At 45.7% G+C, this 18,905-nt stretch overlaps 1 protein-coding gene across 1 annotated transcript in view; it reads left to right on the forward strand.

Annotated features, from left to right (window-relative positions):
• The first annotated feature begins 252 nt into the window (after positions 1–252).
• PRIMA1 (proline rich membrane anchor 1) overlaps positions 253–18,905 on the forward strand; it is a 55,713-nt gene continuing 37,060 nt past the window's right edge. The window contains exons 1-2 of the mRNA XM_075152494.1: positions 253–345; positions 6,589–6,739. Coding sequence (XP_075008595.1) covers positions 253–345; positions 6,589–6,739 — 244 coding nt within the window. The remainder of the gene's footprint in view (positions 346–6,588; positions 6,740–18,905) is intronic.

Below are 18,905 nucleotides of genomic sequence, written 5' to 3' on the forward strand. Positions count from 1 at the left end.
CGGGGGTGGAGGCACGTCTCCCCGCTGAGGGAGCCGGGACTTGCAGGGCGCTGGGTTTTCCCGACCACCCTTTCCCCTCCCCACCCGCCCACCTCCCTGCCTCCCTCCCTCCTTCCCTCCCTCCCCTCCAGAATTAAAGTTGGGACAGTCGCGCTCCGGGGATGGGTGCGAGCCAACGCCTCTGCTGCCGGCTCGCTCTGCTCCCTCCCCAGGTCTCCCGGAGCCGCGCCCCCGCCCGCCCGCCCAGGAGGGATGCTGCTCCGGGAGCTGCTGGGGCTGCTCCGCTGCTGCTGGCCCTCGCTGCTGCTGCACTGTGCCCTCCACCCGCTCTGGGGCTCCGTCCAGGTAGGGTCGCCCGAGCCCGCTGCATGCGGGGGGCGGCGGGGCCGGGGTGGGGGCGCGGGGGCGGCAGGCAGAGCCCCCCGGCCGGCACCCCCGGCAGTGCGGGGAGGGGCTGGTGCGGGCGGGTGGTGGCGGGGCGGGGGTCGTGCAGGCGGCCCGCGGAGCAGGAGAGCTGTTGCTCCTCGCGGCGCGGTCCCCCCCTTGTCGGCCGCAGCGGGACGGAGCGTGCGAGGGATGGGCGGCCGGCTGCGAGCCCCCGGCAGCGCCGAACTCGCTGTGGTCTGTCTGAGCAAGGTGGAGTTGACTTTCTTCGGCGCGCCGGCAGCCAGAGGGTTTGTAAGCGCGTTTTGCTGTAGGTGGCAAGATGCACAGAAAGAAGCAACGCACGGAGCGAAGCTCTGGCAGTCTAATTTTGGTAATGTCTTGTCGTGGGGTTTCGAGGTTGATTGCGAATTGAGGATTCTCTGGGTAAAGGGCTGAATCTGCTTTTGCCAACTCCGACGCTGTGATGTTGTGTGACCTTGATTGTAATGTGGGGTGACCAGCAGGATGAACTGGGAGAAATTAGTATATGGTGAGGGAGAGCGCCCATCCAGTTCGGAGAATCAGAACGGCAACAAAGCTCAACTCAAATGCGTCACTTCGATATTTTAAAGTTTATTTATAATATATGTCTTCAGAGGAGTGATTGATGAGCCAGTCAAGTGCTGTTCAAGAACAGAACAATTACAGTTTCATTCTTGGAGAAAACACAGTGGAGACTCCACGTCTTTTACTCCCTGTTCTAAACTTAGTGACTCCCAAGAGATTAAAGAGAGATGTTGTTTGTTTTAGCATCTTGTCTCTTGCCGTGAATGACAAAGAGGATTTGTGCTCCTTATAGATCAAAATGAACAGAAATACAAAAAAAACAACCTCCTTTAAACCAATGCTCCCATCATAAAAATTTCTGCCAGCGCTACCTCCTTGCTGTCCTGCTCAAGTATTCAGGTAGATAAGCTTAAGTTAAAACTGTAACTGCATTTTTAAGGGAAGCACAATTGTGTAAAAAGAGATGCCTTCTGCAACCTCTCTCCTGTAATCAGTCAATCAAACAGACAAAAAAAAACTTGCATAAACATCTTTCTGGCAAACTACTCAGATGATCTAAGCCGATCTTTCAAAAATAATTACGTTTATAAGAATTGAAACAGGCTCTGAGAAATGCAAAAGCCAAGGGGCCCAGTCTTTCCTTGCATGATTCAGAAGTTTTGTTGTCCCATTCATCAACTGTGCTTGTGTTGTTGCCTGCTGTTCTTGTAGAAGGGCAATCAGCTCTTCCAAAACTAGGATGTACCTAAGGCTCCCAACAGCAGGTACCTATGGGAAGGTGTGGAGCGCTCACCAGCATGCCAGCCTTCCTGTGACCAAAACTCCCTGATCTTTGAATCCCTCCCAGGACTCCCTTCCCCATATTGAGTCAATCTTTGCTCTTATCTTCAAAGTCTCGCAAGCCATACTCTCCTCGACTAATTCGGTAATGTCCCATCATGTTGCTCCCCTGCTCCACCTGTAGCAGCCATCGTGTTTTCTCACGTCTCTTCTCCCAGCCCCTCTTCACCCATTCGTCCATGTGATGACTTCTGTGTGGCGTGACCTTCCCTCCCATATCTTTGCATTCCCTCCTCAGGCCCTGCCTTGAGGCACTTAAGAGAATCAGTCAGATGCTAATCAGAGGAGAAGCATTTATCTTATTTAAAAAAAAAAAAACAAAACAAACAAAAAAAAAAAAAAAACACAAAAAAACCCACAAAACCAAACCAAACCCCACGATCTTTTCTTATTAGCGTCATAGCCAGCTCTATGATGAGAAGGAAGGGACGATTCTGTCTGAGGCTTTTGACATAATTCAAAAAAAGAGCAGTAAGTGTCATGATAAATAGCAGGGTCACGTTTTTTCTGGTTTCATAAACATGGATCTGGATTAACTCTGATGTGAATTATGCAGAGCAGTCCTGGGATTTACACAGCGGTGTTGAGATCTCATCTCTGTAGACTGCTTCCAAGAGACAAAGCTCTTGCTACATCAGCAGGCTTTTTGAGGTCTCTGCCTTTTCAGTCAACTACACTTTTCTTTTCAAGCTTTCCTCCTTTTACCTGATTCAAAAAGTCACAAGAGGGCCACCCTCCGGGGACTGTATTAATCCTCTTTTCCCATCCCCCTCTGTAGAGCGTACTCGTGGACTGCTGCAACCCCATGGGATTCTACTGAAATACTAACCAGCTCTGACCACATGCAGATTTATTTTTCCACTCTATGCAAAGCAAGAATAGGACCACTGTTTCTGAAGGAAATCTTGGATTAAAAAGAAGTACGTCACAGGCACAAACTTCAACAGAGAAACTGCAGAAGGAAACCACCAGTTACCACTTTCTGTTTGCTTTTCCCTGGATCAGATTTTCATTGCCATGAATATTTAAAAACATTTGTCCTTTTTGCAAAGCATGTTCATATCAAATGCACAAATCCATAAAGTCAACTCTATGTATTTTCAGAGAAGGGCAAAAAATGCATCAGCTTGAAGTCCAGACAACATACATGTCCAAACTGGCCAACTGCTGAGTGTGTTAAGAAAGCCTCACGCCAAACAAGCAACCAAGTTTTAGACAGGCCAAGGAGACACGTGTTCATGGCACCTCCAGCATCTGGAGGAATGGCTGGAAGGTGCAAAAGTAACAACTAGGGAGCAAGCCCTGTGTGGTCCATCTCCAGAGATGACCCCTGGCCAAGGCAACTTCTGTGCCACGAACTGCCTGGCAGCCCGGTGGGTGTCTGGTTAGTCATTATCTGTGAAGTGCTTCCAAAGCCATTCTGGGGCCATGGTAGTGTCCGGCAGAACAAACAAGCAGTAAAGTTTGAGGCCGGACTCGAATTAGCAGACCTGACCAGAGAAAGATTAGGCTCTTTCAACATGCCTTTTTTCTCCTGCCATCTCCTTGTAAGTAAAGTAAAGGCAGCTTACTTTGAATTGCAGACAGTAAGAAAGAAACATGGAGTAATTTATTTCATCCTCCTCTGCCAGAGCAAGATTGTTCCCTAAAGCATATTCTCTAGTGATTTGTTCTGCTTACCTTTAGAAGACACAAGTAATAGCCTTCACTCCTTTCATAAGAAGACTAATAGACATCAACAGTGGGATTTTTTTTTTCTTGAAAAGGAGCCAAATGTATTTTCTTTTTTTCTTAATTCTATCTTGCTCCTGTTAGTTAATCTTGTTGCAGCAGTCCTTGACTATTTCTCTTCTCCTCGAGGCCCTCAACCTCAATTCGGGTCTTTCCTTTTCCTGCCAGATTTCGGCCAACTTATGATATATTTGTTATTTTAAACTAACCCTCTAAGACAAACCCCTAGCAAGGTAATATCCGTGTTCTTACAGGTATCTTCTAACGACCAGACATTTTACTGAGTGACAAGAGAAGGGAAACAAATATGTGATAAAGCCCACGCTTTTAAATGTCAGTTCTTTCCCGAGCATTTAAAAATGATAAAGGTTCAGACTAAGGTGTTGAGAGACAAAGCAACTTTTTCTTTCCCTCCCTCCCCCCCCTCCCCGAAATAATATTTTAAAAGTACACAGGAGCAGAGAGTGGCTGGGCATGTATAGGGTTAATCTTGTCTGCAAAGTAATTGGGAAAAATATCCACTGGTTTCTGAGGATGCTCTATTACCAGCCTAAGGTAGGAGAGCCTCCAGGGATTTAAAAGCAGTCAATAGTTCTAAAAAAAGACAGCAAGCCTTTGGTTCTGGTTGATATTAAGTTGGAGCAATAAGTCAATGTAGCTTTTCCATACCAGCACCGTCTTCAGACTTGCATACACAAAGCTGCTTCTGGTCTGCAAATGAATCTGGCTCCAAGTCTGCTCAGTGTTACTCTTCCCTGTCTCTATCCTCTTCCATTGCACTGGCTCCTGTGAGGCTGTAGCGAGCCGTAGGATTTAGCAACCGAGGAACTAGGTAGGGGACAGTAATTGTAGCTAGGAGTTAATAGTTGCTTCCTAATCAGCTGCTGAGGCCAGTGGAGAGATGTTACCCTACCTCCTCTGTCAGCGCAGTAAATGTGGTCACACCAGTACAGGTAGCAGGTACCCCAGGTGTGCCACGGCCTGGAGCGGGCGCTCTTCCTTCGGGGCTCCTCTTGGGAGAGTCCCTAACACCCCAACCCAGCCTGTAAAGAGCGTTGGAAGAGCTGAAACGGCATGGAGGATATTCTGTTGCCTGTGATCACTTACTTGAAAAATAAATAAGCCTGCTTAGCAGACAGATTTATTACCAGCCATGAGGGATTACAAAGCCGAGTCAGTTTGATTCATTAGAGCATTCAGAGAGTTTGTGTAAGTTCCTGGAAGCTGTCTGGGATGGTCTTTAACCATCCTCTTACTGTTACCTGATGGTGAAGGGGAAAGTTGGAAAGCACTTGTGCTGAATTTGTTTTTCCCTATGTTTGGTAATAGATTTTGACAAGCTGTTTAAAGAACCGAGCCTTCTGATTTGTGCTGTGCCGAGCCGTCCTTCCAACTCAGCTGCGCGTAGCCTTTTCTATTCTTTTCTCTCTCTCTATGATATTTAATCAACAAAGCCCTACCTCCATTTCCCCGAGGCCAGAGTAATGCATCTTTCTGCATTTAGAAACCTCCTACGCATGTGAACGTGTCCTTTGTGCGGTGATGTTGTTTTAATTAGCCACGTCTCTCTTTTTGGCCAGAAATACATGAAATGACTGCGTACAGCTTTCCTGCAGCCAAGAGGCAGCACAGCACCCTTGGTGCCCAGCTGTGGGCGGTGGGAGAGGCTCACTGGCTGGGCTGTGGGCTGGGCGCTACGGTTGAAAGGGGAAAGGAGACCGACTGTGTGCCCAGAGCTGGCAGGGGAAGGGAAGCAAAGCTTGGGCAGAAAAGAGGAGTGGGGAGAAGGCAACCCTGGGTGACCCTGGGAATAGGCAGGGAGGCAGAAGAGGCCTGCCTAAAACAGGTCAGAAAGCATGGCATGAGGCATCCTCTTTGTAATGACCAACATGTCGTCAAAAAGAGCTAATTAGGCCAAAACTATTAGGACAATAACCCGCCCAAGACCAAACCGTACAAGGCAACAGTTGAATGCTAGCATAACTATCCTTAGCTTCAGCAAGTCTGTCCCAGGTGGTCTCCTAATCCTACATTCAAAGTGCTTGTTAGATAACATGGTTATTCATCTTTTAGGCTTTGTCTCCTTAAAATTGTATCCAGTATTTTCCATCTGAGTATCAGTTCATTCAAAAAGAGCTGGCTTAGAAACCTCTGAAGTTAACACCTCTCAGAAGCTCCTGTGTTGTTCAGCAAATTTCTTTTTTCATTAGGCACTTACTCCGCTTCTTGTAGCGTTAGATTAGGAATTTTACTGAGTATTCCTTAAATCCCTAGTCATGTAAATATTACTGATGGTAAGAAAAATACGCTGTTAATAAATGGTCCCTGTCATGACTAGATCAAGCTATTGAATATACTGTATACCTACTGGCTAAATCATTGTCCATGGCCAAGCGATGCCTATGCTTGGGTTCTGCAATGCCTCATCTTCAGCTTTATTACTAGCCGACACTGCTTGTTACGGAGGCTACAAGTCACAGTTTGTGGCATTTCCATTTTGACCGTGTCATTGCTGTGGTCCACAGATGAGTAAAATGTGGGCTCCCTCTCCTCTTGGTGGGAAGTGAAACACTCTGTGAACAGCTCTCTGAACATCAAAGCAAGGCTGGCAAAGCAGAGGAGAGATCTCCTCTGGCTTTCAGTTCTGCCATAAGGAAAATGAACATAATCCTGACCCTAACTGTCTTGTAATTTTTATTAGCTCTCTTTGGCTTGCAGCAATGACTCTGTGAATAATGCATGCTGCTAGATGGCTTTCCTAAGGAAAGAAGGCTTACACAATCATACTGTCTGCCACTACCCGCCTTCTCCTTACCCCATAATAACTCAGAAACCAGCTGGCCAATTTCAACCAAATTTGACAGCAGGAAGGAAGTCTTGAAGATATTGTGTTAAGTAAAAAAATAAAAAATGGGGACCATGTAGGGAAGAGACCTCCTTGTGATGGCCTTAGTGAGGAACACGAGGTCAGTTTTCACTACAGGTCTGAGGTGCCACTCGGGTACTCAAGGTCCAAGAAACACATTCATGGAAAATCAGTTTTCACTGTTTCTGCTACTCATGTAATGACTTGTTTCTTCACAGATCACTCAGGGTGAGCCCCAGAAGTCATGCTCCAAGCCTGTAGCAGAGAAAGTCACAGAGAGCTGCCAGCAAATTTGCCAGTGCAGGCCACCTCCACCGTTACCACCGCCTCCTCCACCTCCACCGCCCCCGAGGTTGCTAGCGGTGCCGAGTAAGTAGCCGCTGGTACGGTTGTGGTGCGCTCAGGGAGGGCGAAGCGACGGGGATGCCTGGACAGATGGAAGGAGAAGGGATGTGGGAGAGGGCACAGCTAGCTCGTTTGTCATTTTCCACTTAGCAAATGGAGGAAAAAATGTTCTCAGTAGAGATGGAGATCTGTTTTCTGATCAATGAATAATGCTCGGCTTTTGGAGGAAAGCCAGAGAAATTCCCTCCTTTCATTGTATTATGTATGATTCCCTAGCTTTAAGTGATTCCCTAATGCCCTGGCCCTGGGAAATGCTTTTCTTCGGAGACATAGCACTGTGCTTCCCCTTGAGTTACACGACCCCCTGTTTCACCAGGTGTGCACCTTGGAGGTCTGGGTGCTCCAAGGCAAATTAATTTATACAGGGACAAAAATTCAAACACTCTGCCTAGACATTCCTGCAGGTTTGGCTGTCTTCAGGACACTGGAGCTCTACTGGTTTACCAGTAAATCAGGCTCACTGGTTTTAAATTGCTTACAACTGTAACAAAAGTCAGAGGCATGTCAGGAGTCAATGGCAAGTGAGCAGTCTTCCCACTAATGCACGTACAGGCTAAGACTCATCTATTTCTCTTCATACAAATCAGTGCTCCCACGCCTTATCCAGCCCATCCGAGCTCCTCCTAATTTCCAGCCATGCATCCCCGTGTCTGGCACACCTTGTGCCTGCAGTTCCTGCTGGCTAGTTCTGCCAGCTTCCTTCCACACCAGTATTCCTGTGATCCCTGGCGCACAGATCCTTTCTGGAGAGCGATAGCTGTGCCGGTGGTCCCCGGAGAGGCAGTCCCTCCGCAGTGGGACGGAGCTTGCGGGTGCTACCTGCGCTGGCTGAGTGCAGGGACATGGGCTGGACCCTGTGCAGACACTTTTAGGTCCCAGGTGTTTGGGACCCAAATCTCCTTAATGCTTCTCTGTTGTCGCAAATTTGTCTCTCCCTAAAAGGCTGCCCATTAATTCTTCTCCCTGCTTAGATAAACTCCCCTGGGAACAGTGTGGCAAAGTATATCTAGCATCCTTCTCAGCACTTCCCTCAAGGGAAAAGAAATCATTAGGTAGCATCATTTGGCTGTTTGTCTTTATCAGCGCCATCCCCAGATGTGCAGAATGGGGATTCATGTTGAAGAAGGCTTCTGCACAGCTTTTAGCCAGGCAGAGGACAGGCAGAATTTTGCAGTGTGTTTTCTGCCAGGAGCGTGCTTCGTATTTGTGCCACACTGCAGAAATTTATGGCAAAGGCAGGAAAAAAACAACAGTGAAACACTTGGGAAAGGAAGTACAAAGACAACTTGGAAAGCAGAGATGAAGGTTTTTTTATAGCAGGAGAAATCTCTTTCAATGTTCAGGAAAATTTCATGGATAGTAATATTGAAAATTCCCTTGGCCTTTGTCTTACAGTCAGAAAATAAAGTACTTTGACACTCTGTTTTCTTGTACCTGGGGTACCCCGTTGCCCTCAGGAGAGGTGGCAGAGCAGTGCCAGCACAGGGACCAGCCCTGCTGCTCCGCTGCGCCGGGAGGGGCACCGCTGCCAGGCTGCTCCCCCTCCCCGGCTGCCCTTGGGCAGCTGCTCTGAGTGCGTGGATTTGTCTCCTGTGAAGTGGGAAGGAAATCATATCAGAAAAAAAGAAGTCTGTCACACATTGCAAAAAGAGGAAAGAGAAATCAAACGGGCCTGCGACTGGGATAGCCTGATACTTACTCAGACTGGACTGCCAGGTGCTAACCCAGTTCTAAAAATGAGCTACCTAAATCCAGATGACTAATATTTAAACAAGTTATTTCATTTCAAATGCAATAAAATAAAAAACAGATTACACATTCCTTTCACCAGTAAGCTTTAGAGTAGCAATCAAGTGCCTCATCTTGAAGGATGCTTTCATTATTATCAGCTGTCTAGGCACTGTGATTTAGTCCACGTGTACAGCAATCCCCATCCTTGTGAGAATGAGCAAACCTCACAGTTAAATATTGACGTTATAGACACCGCTTTTCAACAGCATTCGGAGGAGAGGGCAGTAAAGGGACAAGACAAGCTATTATTAAGTGGTTGACGCTAGACTTGCACTTTGCACTTTTTAAGTGATTAAAGTTAAGTACTGGAAAAAAGTACTCTGCAAAAAAGCAGCAGCCCAGGAGCTGCGAGTTCTTTACCTTTACAAGGTACAGTGTCTGCGCCATGAGGCACTTCATAAAGATGCTGGCATTGCTCTCAGAGGTTTGTGAGCCACAAAAGGCTGCAGCCTGCTGGGCACTGTCCTTAAAAGCTCTTTCTGCAATCAGACTGAACGTTGTTGGAGGTTTAGATCATCTCTATATCCTTCTAAAACAGCTACTGTGGTTTGGGCCTGATGATTAAAGGCAATAGATACAAAATTCCTGTCCATCCAGTTACTACAGGCACTGACAGCTCAGTTATCTGCTAAATGAAGCCATCTAGTACTCTTTGACATGTCCTGTCTGGGCTCCAGCTGCTGCTATGGAAAAGCAGGGGACTCTCTTTGTGTCCTCCGTCAGTCCCACCTGAACGTTTTGCAAACCCTACTTGGATGTATGGGATGGCACTGGGTAACTGTTTGTGAGCGGCTGAATCACTCCCTGAAAGGTTTTTATTCTGCTTGAGGACAACCGAGGACTTTCAGGAAGAATTGCAGTGCATTTAGTGTCTCTTTAGACATTTTGATATTGACAGGTTGATCCAGCGAGAAATCTTTACCTCTTCTTCCTGCAGAGCGATTTATACAAAATCTGTTAAGTGTTGTGAACTCCAGAATTCACGTATAATAACTGGTAAATGTTGTGTTTACTCTGAGGGACAGTAAACTAATTCCCTCCACAGAAAAAGAGTAGAATCACACACAATTTAGCAGTCAGTCTAAATACATGAGCGGTGGTAGAAACACCAACTTTCCAGGCTTTAGGCGACACCTGACTGTTGTAGTCATGTATTTACAACAGGAATGTGTGGGGTGTGTTTCAGTGCACGCTGAGGAGGCATCATTCATTCAACAATATGAATGTGGGAAATTAAATTAGGTCATATGGCCCATGTATTTCCAAATATGGACAACAAAATTATGGACTGGTGAATTCAGAGAATGCCTCTGCCACCAGAACTCCAGGCCCCAGGGAAGAAAACACAGACTGCTTTTGCCCTCCTTCAGCCATGACCCCAGGCCTCCTTTTCCCCGGTTTCTAACGCCTTCACGCAGACCACTGGCATTTCTGATGTCCCTTCCAACCCCTGTTCTTGCCTTCACTGCATCTGCTCTGCAGCTGTCATGGGACATCCCCTCATGGCAGCATATCCGTGTGCCGCCTCCCCGCTAAGCAGAGGACTCCTGGTCTGCCCCAGTGTATCCGTCTGCTTTATGGTATCTAAAGAAGGCGAGGATCGGCGTCGCTGGTCCCTGTGGGTGCTGGTTCTCTCCATATTACTGGTTCAGCCTTGACTCTTTCTGTAAAGTGAGACGCAGGGATCATTTCAGTTTTGAGTTTCCTGAGCTTCACTCCAGGTGCAGTTTGTGGCACCCCACTGAGATACTGCTGTGTTGTTCGGTATAGATGTGTACCTTACTGAGGGCCTTCAAGGAGAGGGGGTCCAGCCCGTGTTAGAAGTAACTAGGGTGGTGGGGACTGTGTGACAAAGTGTGGGGACTGTCAGGAGACACGGTCGCTGAGCCAATTGCGGTTCCTCCGGACGGTCTGGCATATTGATGTTTCCGCAGTAACTCTCCTTATGCAAGCAGCAGCCTGCTCTTTAACCCCTGCCTAGAAAACTGCTCATTGATGAAGTGAAGGGAAAGCTCATGAGGCTCTGAGGGGCCTAAGGCCAACTAAGCTTAGATGCTGGCAGCAAAGAAAGGAGGAACTTTCAGTGAAATTGAGTGTGTTCCCTAGATGTGGCTGTAATGACCTGAAGGAGATAGAGATGCTCAGAACCTGGCCTTTAATTAACTGTTTCTTTTTTTCCCCCCATCTGCTTTCCTCCTTGTCTCTGGATTTCAGCCAGGACTAAGGCAAAGTGGACGGAGTACTTGTTTAGGCAGCATTTTTAGCCCGGCTTCACAGACCCATGAGATTAAGCTAGTTCAAATTATGTTGACCCTTCAAAATCTAAAATACCGCTGTTGTCAACCCTTAAATACTTTGAGAGCACGGAGGTTTCTCCAGGGGCATTGCAAAGAAGAAAGGACTTGGTTTGGAAGTAGAAGCTAGGCTTTCAAAAGGGTTAAAGCTAGACATACCCTGCAGTCAGTATCAGTTTTCACCTGTGTAAGGTTTGAGGAAAAAACATTTCAGAAGTGACTTCTTCAGAATGGTACAAGGAAGAGAAAGGATGTTCAGCATGAACTTCTCACTTGCTGGTTAGCAACAATTGCTGTCCCTGCTCTACCCATCTCCCACGTTGGGTGAGGAGTCCATGGTACTGCCATCCCCTCTCTGGATGATGGAAGTGTCCAGTCAAACATTGCTTCAGTCAAAATTTAGAGGAGGAAACTTAAATAAAAGTTTTTATCTGAGATCATTACACTCTGTACTAGTACAGCTGAGTCTGGATACGTGAACCAAGCTCTGACACATTGGATGCTTGCACATAGGTACACAGTGAGGTCTTTATAGCTCCTGTCCTCAGTGAAAGTTTGCCCTGAGCTATCAGCTGAGATAAAGCACAGTCAGGTCAGTGCAAAGCCAAAATAAATGACATCACTGCAGAGGACTCTAATCTCCAGGCTGTAATTATACGATTTTGTTTTTCAAGGTGAAATCTTTTCCTTTATCTTTGGAGATAGTGCATCTAATTAACTAATTATTTGGGCTGGGGAAATGCCAAAACAAAAGTGACCAACTGCAGGAAGGGTGCAACTTTTTGGCAACTATATGAGCTCAGATGTATAGCTTAATTTCAGAGTGTGCAGGGTCCCTTCAGTGCAAGTAGGAAAGCTAAGGACATTCGGATCTTTTAGGACAGCTGGTCACAATGTGTGTGTATAGGCAGGAATCTGAAGTACAGTAATAGTCTGGAACTTCTTAAACTTTGAGTGTGTTTTAAAGCAACTAAAATTTGCAGATTTGGCTTGCTGACTGTTAACAACACAGCCTTTCACAGCAGGAGCTTGTTATAGAAATAAAAACCACATGGCTCTGGGACATAAAAGAATAAGAAATGGTTTTTCCTTAGGCTTTTCTATGACCTAAATCCTGGTGGTAGAATAGACAGGGTGACCCAGTGTGGATCCAGAGAATGAGTTTGAGCCTCATGCTAAGCACTGTCTCCAGATGGCCATTCAAGCAGGAGAGCCGAACACGGTCCTGATGCTCACCACATCGCTTCTTGTACTATGCGGGCACAGAAGTTGGTGTGCTTGCCTACACAATGACAGAAGGACTTTTGTCCTTGCAGAGGTCTATGATTGTCCCCCAGGAGTTGAGGGGAGGTTGTCACTGCAAACTGAATTGAAATCTTCCTGGAGGCCACCACGTGTTTGAAAACATGAGGTGCCAAAGGATTAGCTGCAGGCAGTCTGGTGTAGCTGCTGCAATATCGGTTGAGCGTCTCAGAGAGCTCTGGCTTTAAGTTTCCCTTTGGGTAGGCCTTTTGTCTTGTGAGTGCTGTGCACTTTTCCAAACACCCGCCGCAAATGCAATTCTGACCCTAAGGGCTCAGGCGGCAGGACCAGCCTTTACCTACCACCCTTCCGCCAGAAGGACTGGCTCTGAGTAGTTTTGAGGTATTTGGGCACACTTGGGGAGTCTTGGATTAACTTCTCCCAAGTGCTGATGCCCAAAGGAATTGTTAGCAAACAGATGGGAGTGTTTTTGTTTTATAATATGGGGAAGATGATTTCCTCCATACTTCATACAACATAGCGACTACCAAAACTGAACAGTAATGGAAGGGAATTACAGCAGCACCGAGATGGCAGGGGGCACGTCGTTTCCTACACCAAGTCATTTATGGTAATGACAGCTACTATGAGAGAATATTGTTTTAGCACAAGTCTGGTCTAGACAGTGATTTTTTTAAATGCAAGCAGAATGCTGAAACAGGGAAGCCCTTTCAGTTTTGGTAACACAGCTGTCATACTGTGAATTACAGTCTTGTGTGAGAGCATTGTTTATAATTTACAAAGCAAAACCAAAATTCAATTCTTGTCTTCTCCCACATACACTTTCATTTTACTGGAGGATTGTGACTCTAAGAACTGGCAATAGGATTTTGAGGCTTTCAAATCTAAATTGAAATCCAGCCCCGCAGCCTGGAGTCATGGATGATGGCACACGCAGAGTCTAGTCCAGGTCCCCATCGTGTTGTTTTCACATCGCAGATGCTACCTTCTCTGTTAGCACAGTGAACCAAATCATTAAGCATCCAAGATGGGATTTAGGCAGAATTCACCCACCTAAATGAGAAATGCAATGATTAGATTTCCTGCGTCAAACTGCAGGCACCTCTGATTTTATCACTAAAGACATAAAGACTTCAAAATCCTGATATTTTTTGCATTTAGCACAGTTATTTCTGGTGTAGGAATAAAAGTTACAAGTCCTCACCTCCCAGTCAAGATGAGAAAATTATTTAGGGTGAGGAGATTTCTTAAGCAGCAATCAAATACGAAGTTTGAAATAGTTTGGACATCTGGCATGTTATATTAAGTCTGAAGAGCTGGATTAGTGACTAGAAAGCAGGTAAGACTGGAAAGGTTCATGCTAATACTTTCATGATAGGATTCTGCTATCACTCGTGCACTTAACATCTCATACATGTAAACTCTCTGTCCATCTTTGTAAAACACTGGTTAGATCAGATTGTCAATCGCAGCTTCCATTGCTTTCCCAATTCAGAGTTCTTCACCACAATTAGTTCTGAAATGTTTTGTCAAGTCTAATTTTTATTGAGGCAAGTGATGAATATTCCCCCTGCTTTGGGACCCTGCAGATTTGTTTTGAATTTTTAATGCAGTAATAAATCCATATTATGGAAAAATCCACTCTCTTGAAAATGCACTCGTTCATACATTTTGAAGTATTTAAAAATAAGAGCCTCAGGCCAGATTTTGCAGTGCAGGAATCAGTGGTAGTTCTGTTATCTATAGATTAAAAACATTGTCTAATTTGAAAAAAGAAGCATCAGATATTAAACTGATTCTGCAGTAGAACAGTCCTTTCTACTCTGAGATACATACTCCAACAGCTTGGTGGTTCTTTTTTTAAAGAGTTGGATGAGCTGAAGAGATTAATTCCCTGTGTGGATGGCAGTCCATTTGTACATGCCTACCATTTCACTGATTAAGAAGGTAACAAATCTTCAGTGAAGTTACTGACGAGTCAGAGGCTGCTGATTTACAAGTATTGTAGGTTCCCCTGCCCGTGGCAGAAGGAGCTGTGCCTCATCTCGACAAGTTAGCAGGGAGGGCTAAGCAGCTGACCTTGGTAAAGCAGACCCACAGAAATGTATGTTCTTGTAATGGTTTTGTGCATTGCCTTTGTTGTAAACATGATATAAAGGTGTTGCACTGCCTGTGTAATTGCAACTTACGGGTAATTTTTAAGTCGACGTAGCAGATCAAGGAAGCAGCAGTCTGGACATTTGGGATGTTATCCCAAAGTGAGTACATAGTGTCCATTAATATAGTACAAACATAGGCTAATAACTGATGCCACTGCCAAAAACTGTCATTAATAATTATGCAAGTTAATTTAAAACTTCCACTACTAAATCATATCACATTATAACCACATATATAGTAGCAAATTGAGAATTCCTAATTGTTATTAAAATGAACTGTTTTATAATTTTGAAGTGTCTTTTAAATGCAGCTGATATTTCATCAATTCATTGGTTAGAAATATTTTACACAAAAATCTGTTCCTTGACAAATGCTGCTATTAAACTGGACTTATACCAGTGGAGCAGATTCTATTGAGTCATCCCTGGACATTTTCCTTTCCTTTTGGAAGGAGTGCATAAACTTATTTCATAGCCACTATCAAAGGAAATGACTATCAGTGGGGCAAAGGGAGGGTTTGCTTTAACCCTTGGGTTGATTTGGCAAGCTGCAGGTGCTCTACCTCAGCTTTACGGGGCATCATTCTGCGGGGCTGGCTGCCTACTGCTGTAGGCTTCAGTAGGGAGTGATGATGAGCAGCATCTCTGCAAAAGCTCCCCTACCTGTGCAGGTCCGGATTTCTGTGTAAAGCCTGAAGAAAGTGCAGATAGCAACCAGTAAGGAATTTCCTTGCTTTTGTGACTGTAAGGTAGCCTGTGCCTTGTCTTTTAGCTTTCAGAGAGTTACAAATGTACTCTGAGTGGTGATTGAGGACTTTGTGTTGGGCATTTGGCATGGTGAAACGACTTGATCTGTGATGTAATTGCCATTTTAAGTATTCTATATTTTATGAACACTGCATGAAAATTTATCAGTTGATAAATGTAATTTTATTTTTATTAGGATTAAATTTACCCCTGGTGTGGAAGGCATTTCACAGTTCCATTTTACTCTGGATGGGTCATCAATTTTATTTCCCTTAAGTTGAACCTGAATACAATTTGGAAAAGGAACTTGAGAGCATTAGGTATAAGAATTATTAGTTGGTCTCCTCAGGGACATTTTTAAGTGATAGCTGTAGCCCTTATTTCCAGCAATAACTGAGCCATTGAAGTGATACAAGGAATAAACTATGTAATATCAAACTGGAGGATTATATTTATATAGATGCATTTATATAGATGCCATACACTAGCAGAAGTATCTGTTCCCTAAAACTCGGACATACAACTTGCAATATGGCTTTCTTTGTACAGGGAACTCTTTAAAGCCATCTGTACTTACCAATCTAGAGTATATGTCTATTATAGTCACTCTCTCCATATAGTATCTGAACGCCCAACAGGCAAACCATTAATTTTTCAGAGATGGACACAAGCCGGTGCCTTAGAAACTGCTGCTGGTATTATTAAATATTAAATATTCCAAGTATTTCCAAGTCTTCCACAATCTGTGTTAGGAAATTCAGTCTGCAGTTGGCTGAAGCTGGTTCTGTGTCTGCCTTCCCTGAAGGGGAACTAATTTTGAGAAAGTTTCAGCTCTTAAGCTGTGAGGTTTGTCCAATCTTCGCTTTTATCTGGAGTTTCCTGAGCTCTTTAAAAAGCCACTAAAGGACCTAAGAGATAATATCTTAATCATACCAGTAGCACTGACTTTTACTTACATTTCATAGCCTATGACTTTGATGGGACCACTCGTGAATACTGCTCAGCCTGAAGAAGTTGTGCAGATCTGGACCTTAATTTGATCTATATATAGAGCATTATACCAAGAAAATCTGTCATCTTTTTGTGGGATTAAATCTGCCAACCCTGAGGTTATTAATCATTCTCTGGCAAAAGTCTGGTCATCAATGTAGGAGCTTAGACTTCTGAAATCATATTTCAGCTGTTTGAATTTCAGTCTATATCATCCCTCCTTTGAAGGCCTGATCGCTGCAAGAGCTGGAAGATGGATAAGCTTTCAGAAGACTTGGTGGTGATGTACTGTGACTCCTGCAAAGGAGGCGTCTTGCCCACCCTGCAGCAAACAACAAAAAGAGAGTCCAGGGTGCTGCTTCTCCCTCTGGCACCGACCTGCTGGGAGATCCCAAGAGAGTCAACTACCCTATCAGCCACTCAGGGTTATCACATCTGAAATGAAGATATTCTTCCACCTCTGTAAACTTTGGATTTGAGACTAGTGGATGTCAAGCACCCAAGATGATGATTATTTTTAGGCTCAAAAGGGAACAGTAATTGCTACAGAATTGATCAGCTATGTCCTGTCCTACCACTCATCGAAGAGGAGGCTGCGCCACCACACAGCAAGGAGGATAAGGTGTTCACTGTGCCGGGAGCAAGAGGCAGAGCCTATGGCCACGCCATCACCGCATGGTAATGAAAGAAAGGAGGCAGCCCGAGGGACTGGACAAGAACCCATCACTATGTCATGTCTTATTTCTTCTCTATCAATATAGCTGATATAGCTTCAACAAACCCCTGGCAAAGGAGCGCGTAGCAGCAGATATGGGATTAACAGCTTGAAAGGGATATCACTATATGTAGTTAAAGTGTCCATGTGGGTGCCACTACCATAGTACCTTAACAGGCTCAGCTGTACCTGCCTTCACAGTGCCTGCTGGGGCATGGATTTCATCCAAGGGTGCCTGAGGCTCAGTAAAATCAAGGGCTTTTGTCATGTAAAAATGCAGACAGGTGCTGAATGAACTCTCCAAACCACTTAATTCCCAGCAAGTGTCCTAACCCATGGCCCACTCCACCTTATTTTGGAGAGGATGGATGCTTTCTATGTGCTGTTTACTAGGCACTTCCTCGCTGCTGACCTGAGGCAGGTGGTGGCCAGCAGGTCACAAGGGAGGACACAGGGAGGATGAGGCCAATTTTCTACTCATGTCTTTGCTCCTTGGCAGTCACTTCTTCATGAGATGTCTCTGCAGCTGCACCACCCCATGCAGGAGCCTGTCTCTCCCTGAAATACCTGGTAGCTGGTGACGAGCCCACCTTCTGCCCCAAAACAGCCTGAAAGAAAGCCAGCCTGACTGGGGGAGACAGCTGTCCAAAAAACTCATTTCTCTTCATACCTATCTTACTGCGGTGGATCTGGGAGGTGATGTTGGCTATCTGATGGAGGAGGAAAACAATGTGGGAAAATGCATCTCCTATCCCCAGTGAGTTCCAGTTTGGATATGACCCTTTACTCCTTCTACTGGTCCATACCACTGTCAAATACCCCAGGGCCCAGTGCCGTAAGCCTGCAAAGAAAGGTAGCCCTTTTCCCAAGAAGCTTGAAAAAGTCTCCACATTTGATTCATAGCAGCGAACCTCCTCTTGCCCGTCTTGAAGTTGTTCATGCGTGTACTGAGCTCTGTGGGTCTCAGCGGGCAGGGGGCCCGCCACAGCAAACACCACCACAGAAGCTTCTGGGTTTTTTCAACCTTGTTACGAGCTGCAGCGAGGAAGCCTGAGGCTCACACAGCGGGGCGGCCGACCGGCTCCTCGCAGAAGCGGCCAGAAGGCAGGCGTACCTGGGGCACGCTGGCAGGGGACGGGCTGCAGTACCCGCTCGGTCTGCAAGGCTGATGGTTTGACACCTATTACAGGTGTAAAGTTCATCCTTAAAAAGTGTTGGGAGTTCACTCATCCCTGTGTATCATACTCCTTCTTAGATCCTCTCTAGGAAATCTGTGCCAGCCAGAGCAGAGTGGGGGAGGGACATATATAGATACCTGTATGTATGTGTGTGTGCATGTGTGTGTGCTTGTGAATACTGATGGAAATATCCTACTATGCTTTCAGCTATCAGAGTGCCGAAATCAGAGTGTCTGCAAAAGCAGACTTAGCATGAATGTTCAGTGTTTTCAGGCCTCTTTTCTCCAGGATGCTCTTTTCACTGACGTAACGTGACGGGGTCCCACAGTTTGCTGGGGCAAGCAGATGATCCTCAGCACTGATTTTCCCTGCTGAAGAATAGCCCGTGCTTTCTGCACGCGTCGCTCGCCACTGGAGAGCCAGGCTGTGCCTGTGCAATGAAGTGGATGGTACTGTGCTGCGCATCTCTGTGCCTCTCAGTGGTGCCTCTGTTCAAAAGAACTGAGAATTACTGTCCCCAGGTCAGTGCCGTGCTGCTGCTCTTCTGCTGTAGACCGTGGCCTTGTTGCTGTGTTTGCTTGAATAGGTAGTTGATGGGAAGGTCAAGGGAATACAGCTGGTTCTTGCAGAAATATAGATGAAGTACTTATAAATTTACTCTATTAGAGAATTGGGAAAGGAATAACAACATTGCTGACATGCAGCCTTATGTTGCACGCTTTATGCCTACATCTTTCAACAGTTTGGAAAGCTAGGACTACTGTCCCTATCCTGGAGAATGAGAATCGGAGGCTGGTGGTGAAGATCTTTCCAAGATCACCCAACAAGCAAGGGGGAGAGCTGAGGCTGGAACCCACGTCCTGAGAGGAATTTCTGTCCTCTACCCACCGTGACACTCTGCCTAAGGAGAGGTCAAAGCCTGTGTCACAGAACTCAGAAGACTAAAGTTAAGCTTGTATATCTACATTCAAGCACCCAAGTTAAAGCGTCCTG

The sequence above is a fragment of the Calonectris borealis genome, chromosome 5 (genome assembly GCF_964195595.1).
Source record: "Calonectris borealis chromosome 5, bCalBor7.hap1.2, whole genome shotgun sequence".
Taxonomy (NCBI): Eukaryota; Metazoa; Chordata; class Aves; order Procellariiformes; family Procellariidae; genus Calonectris; species Calonectris borealis.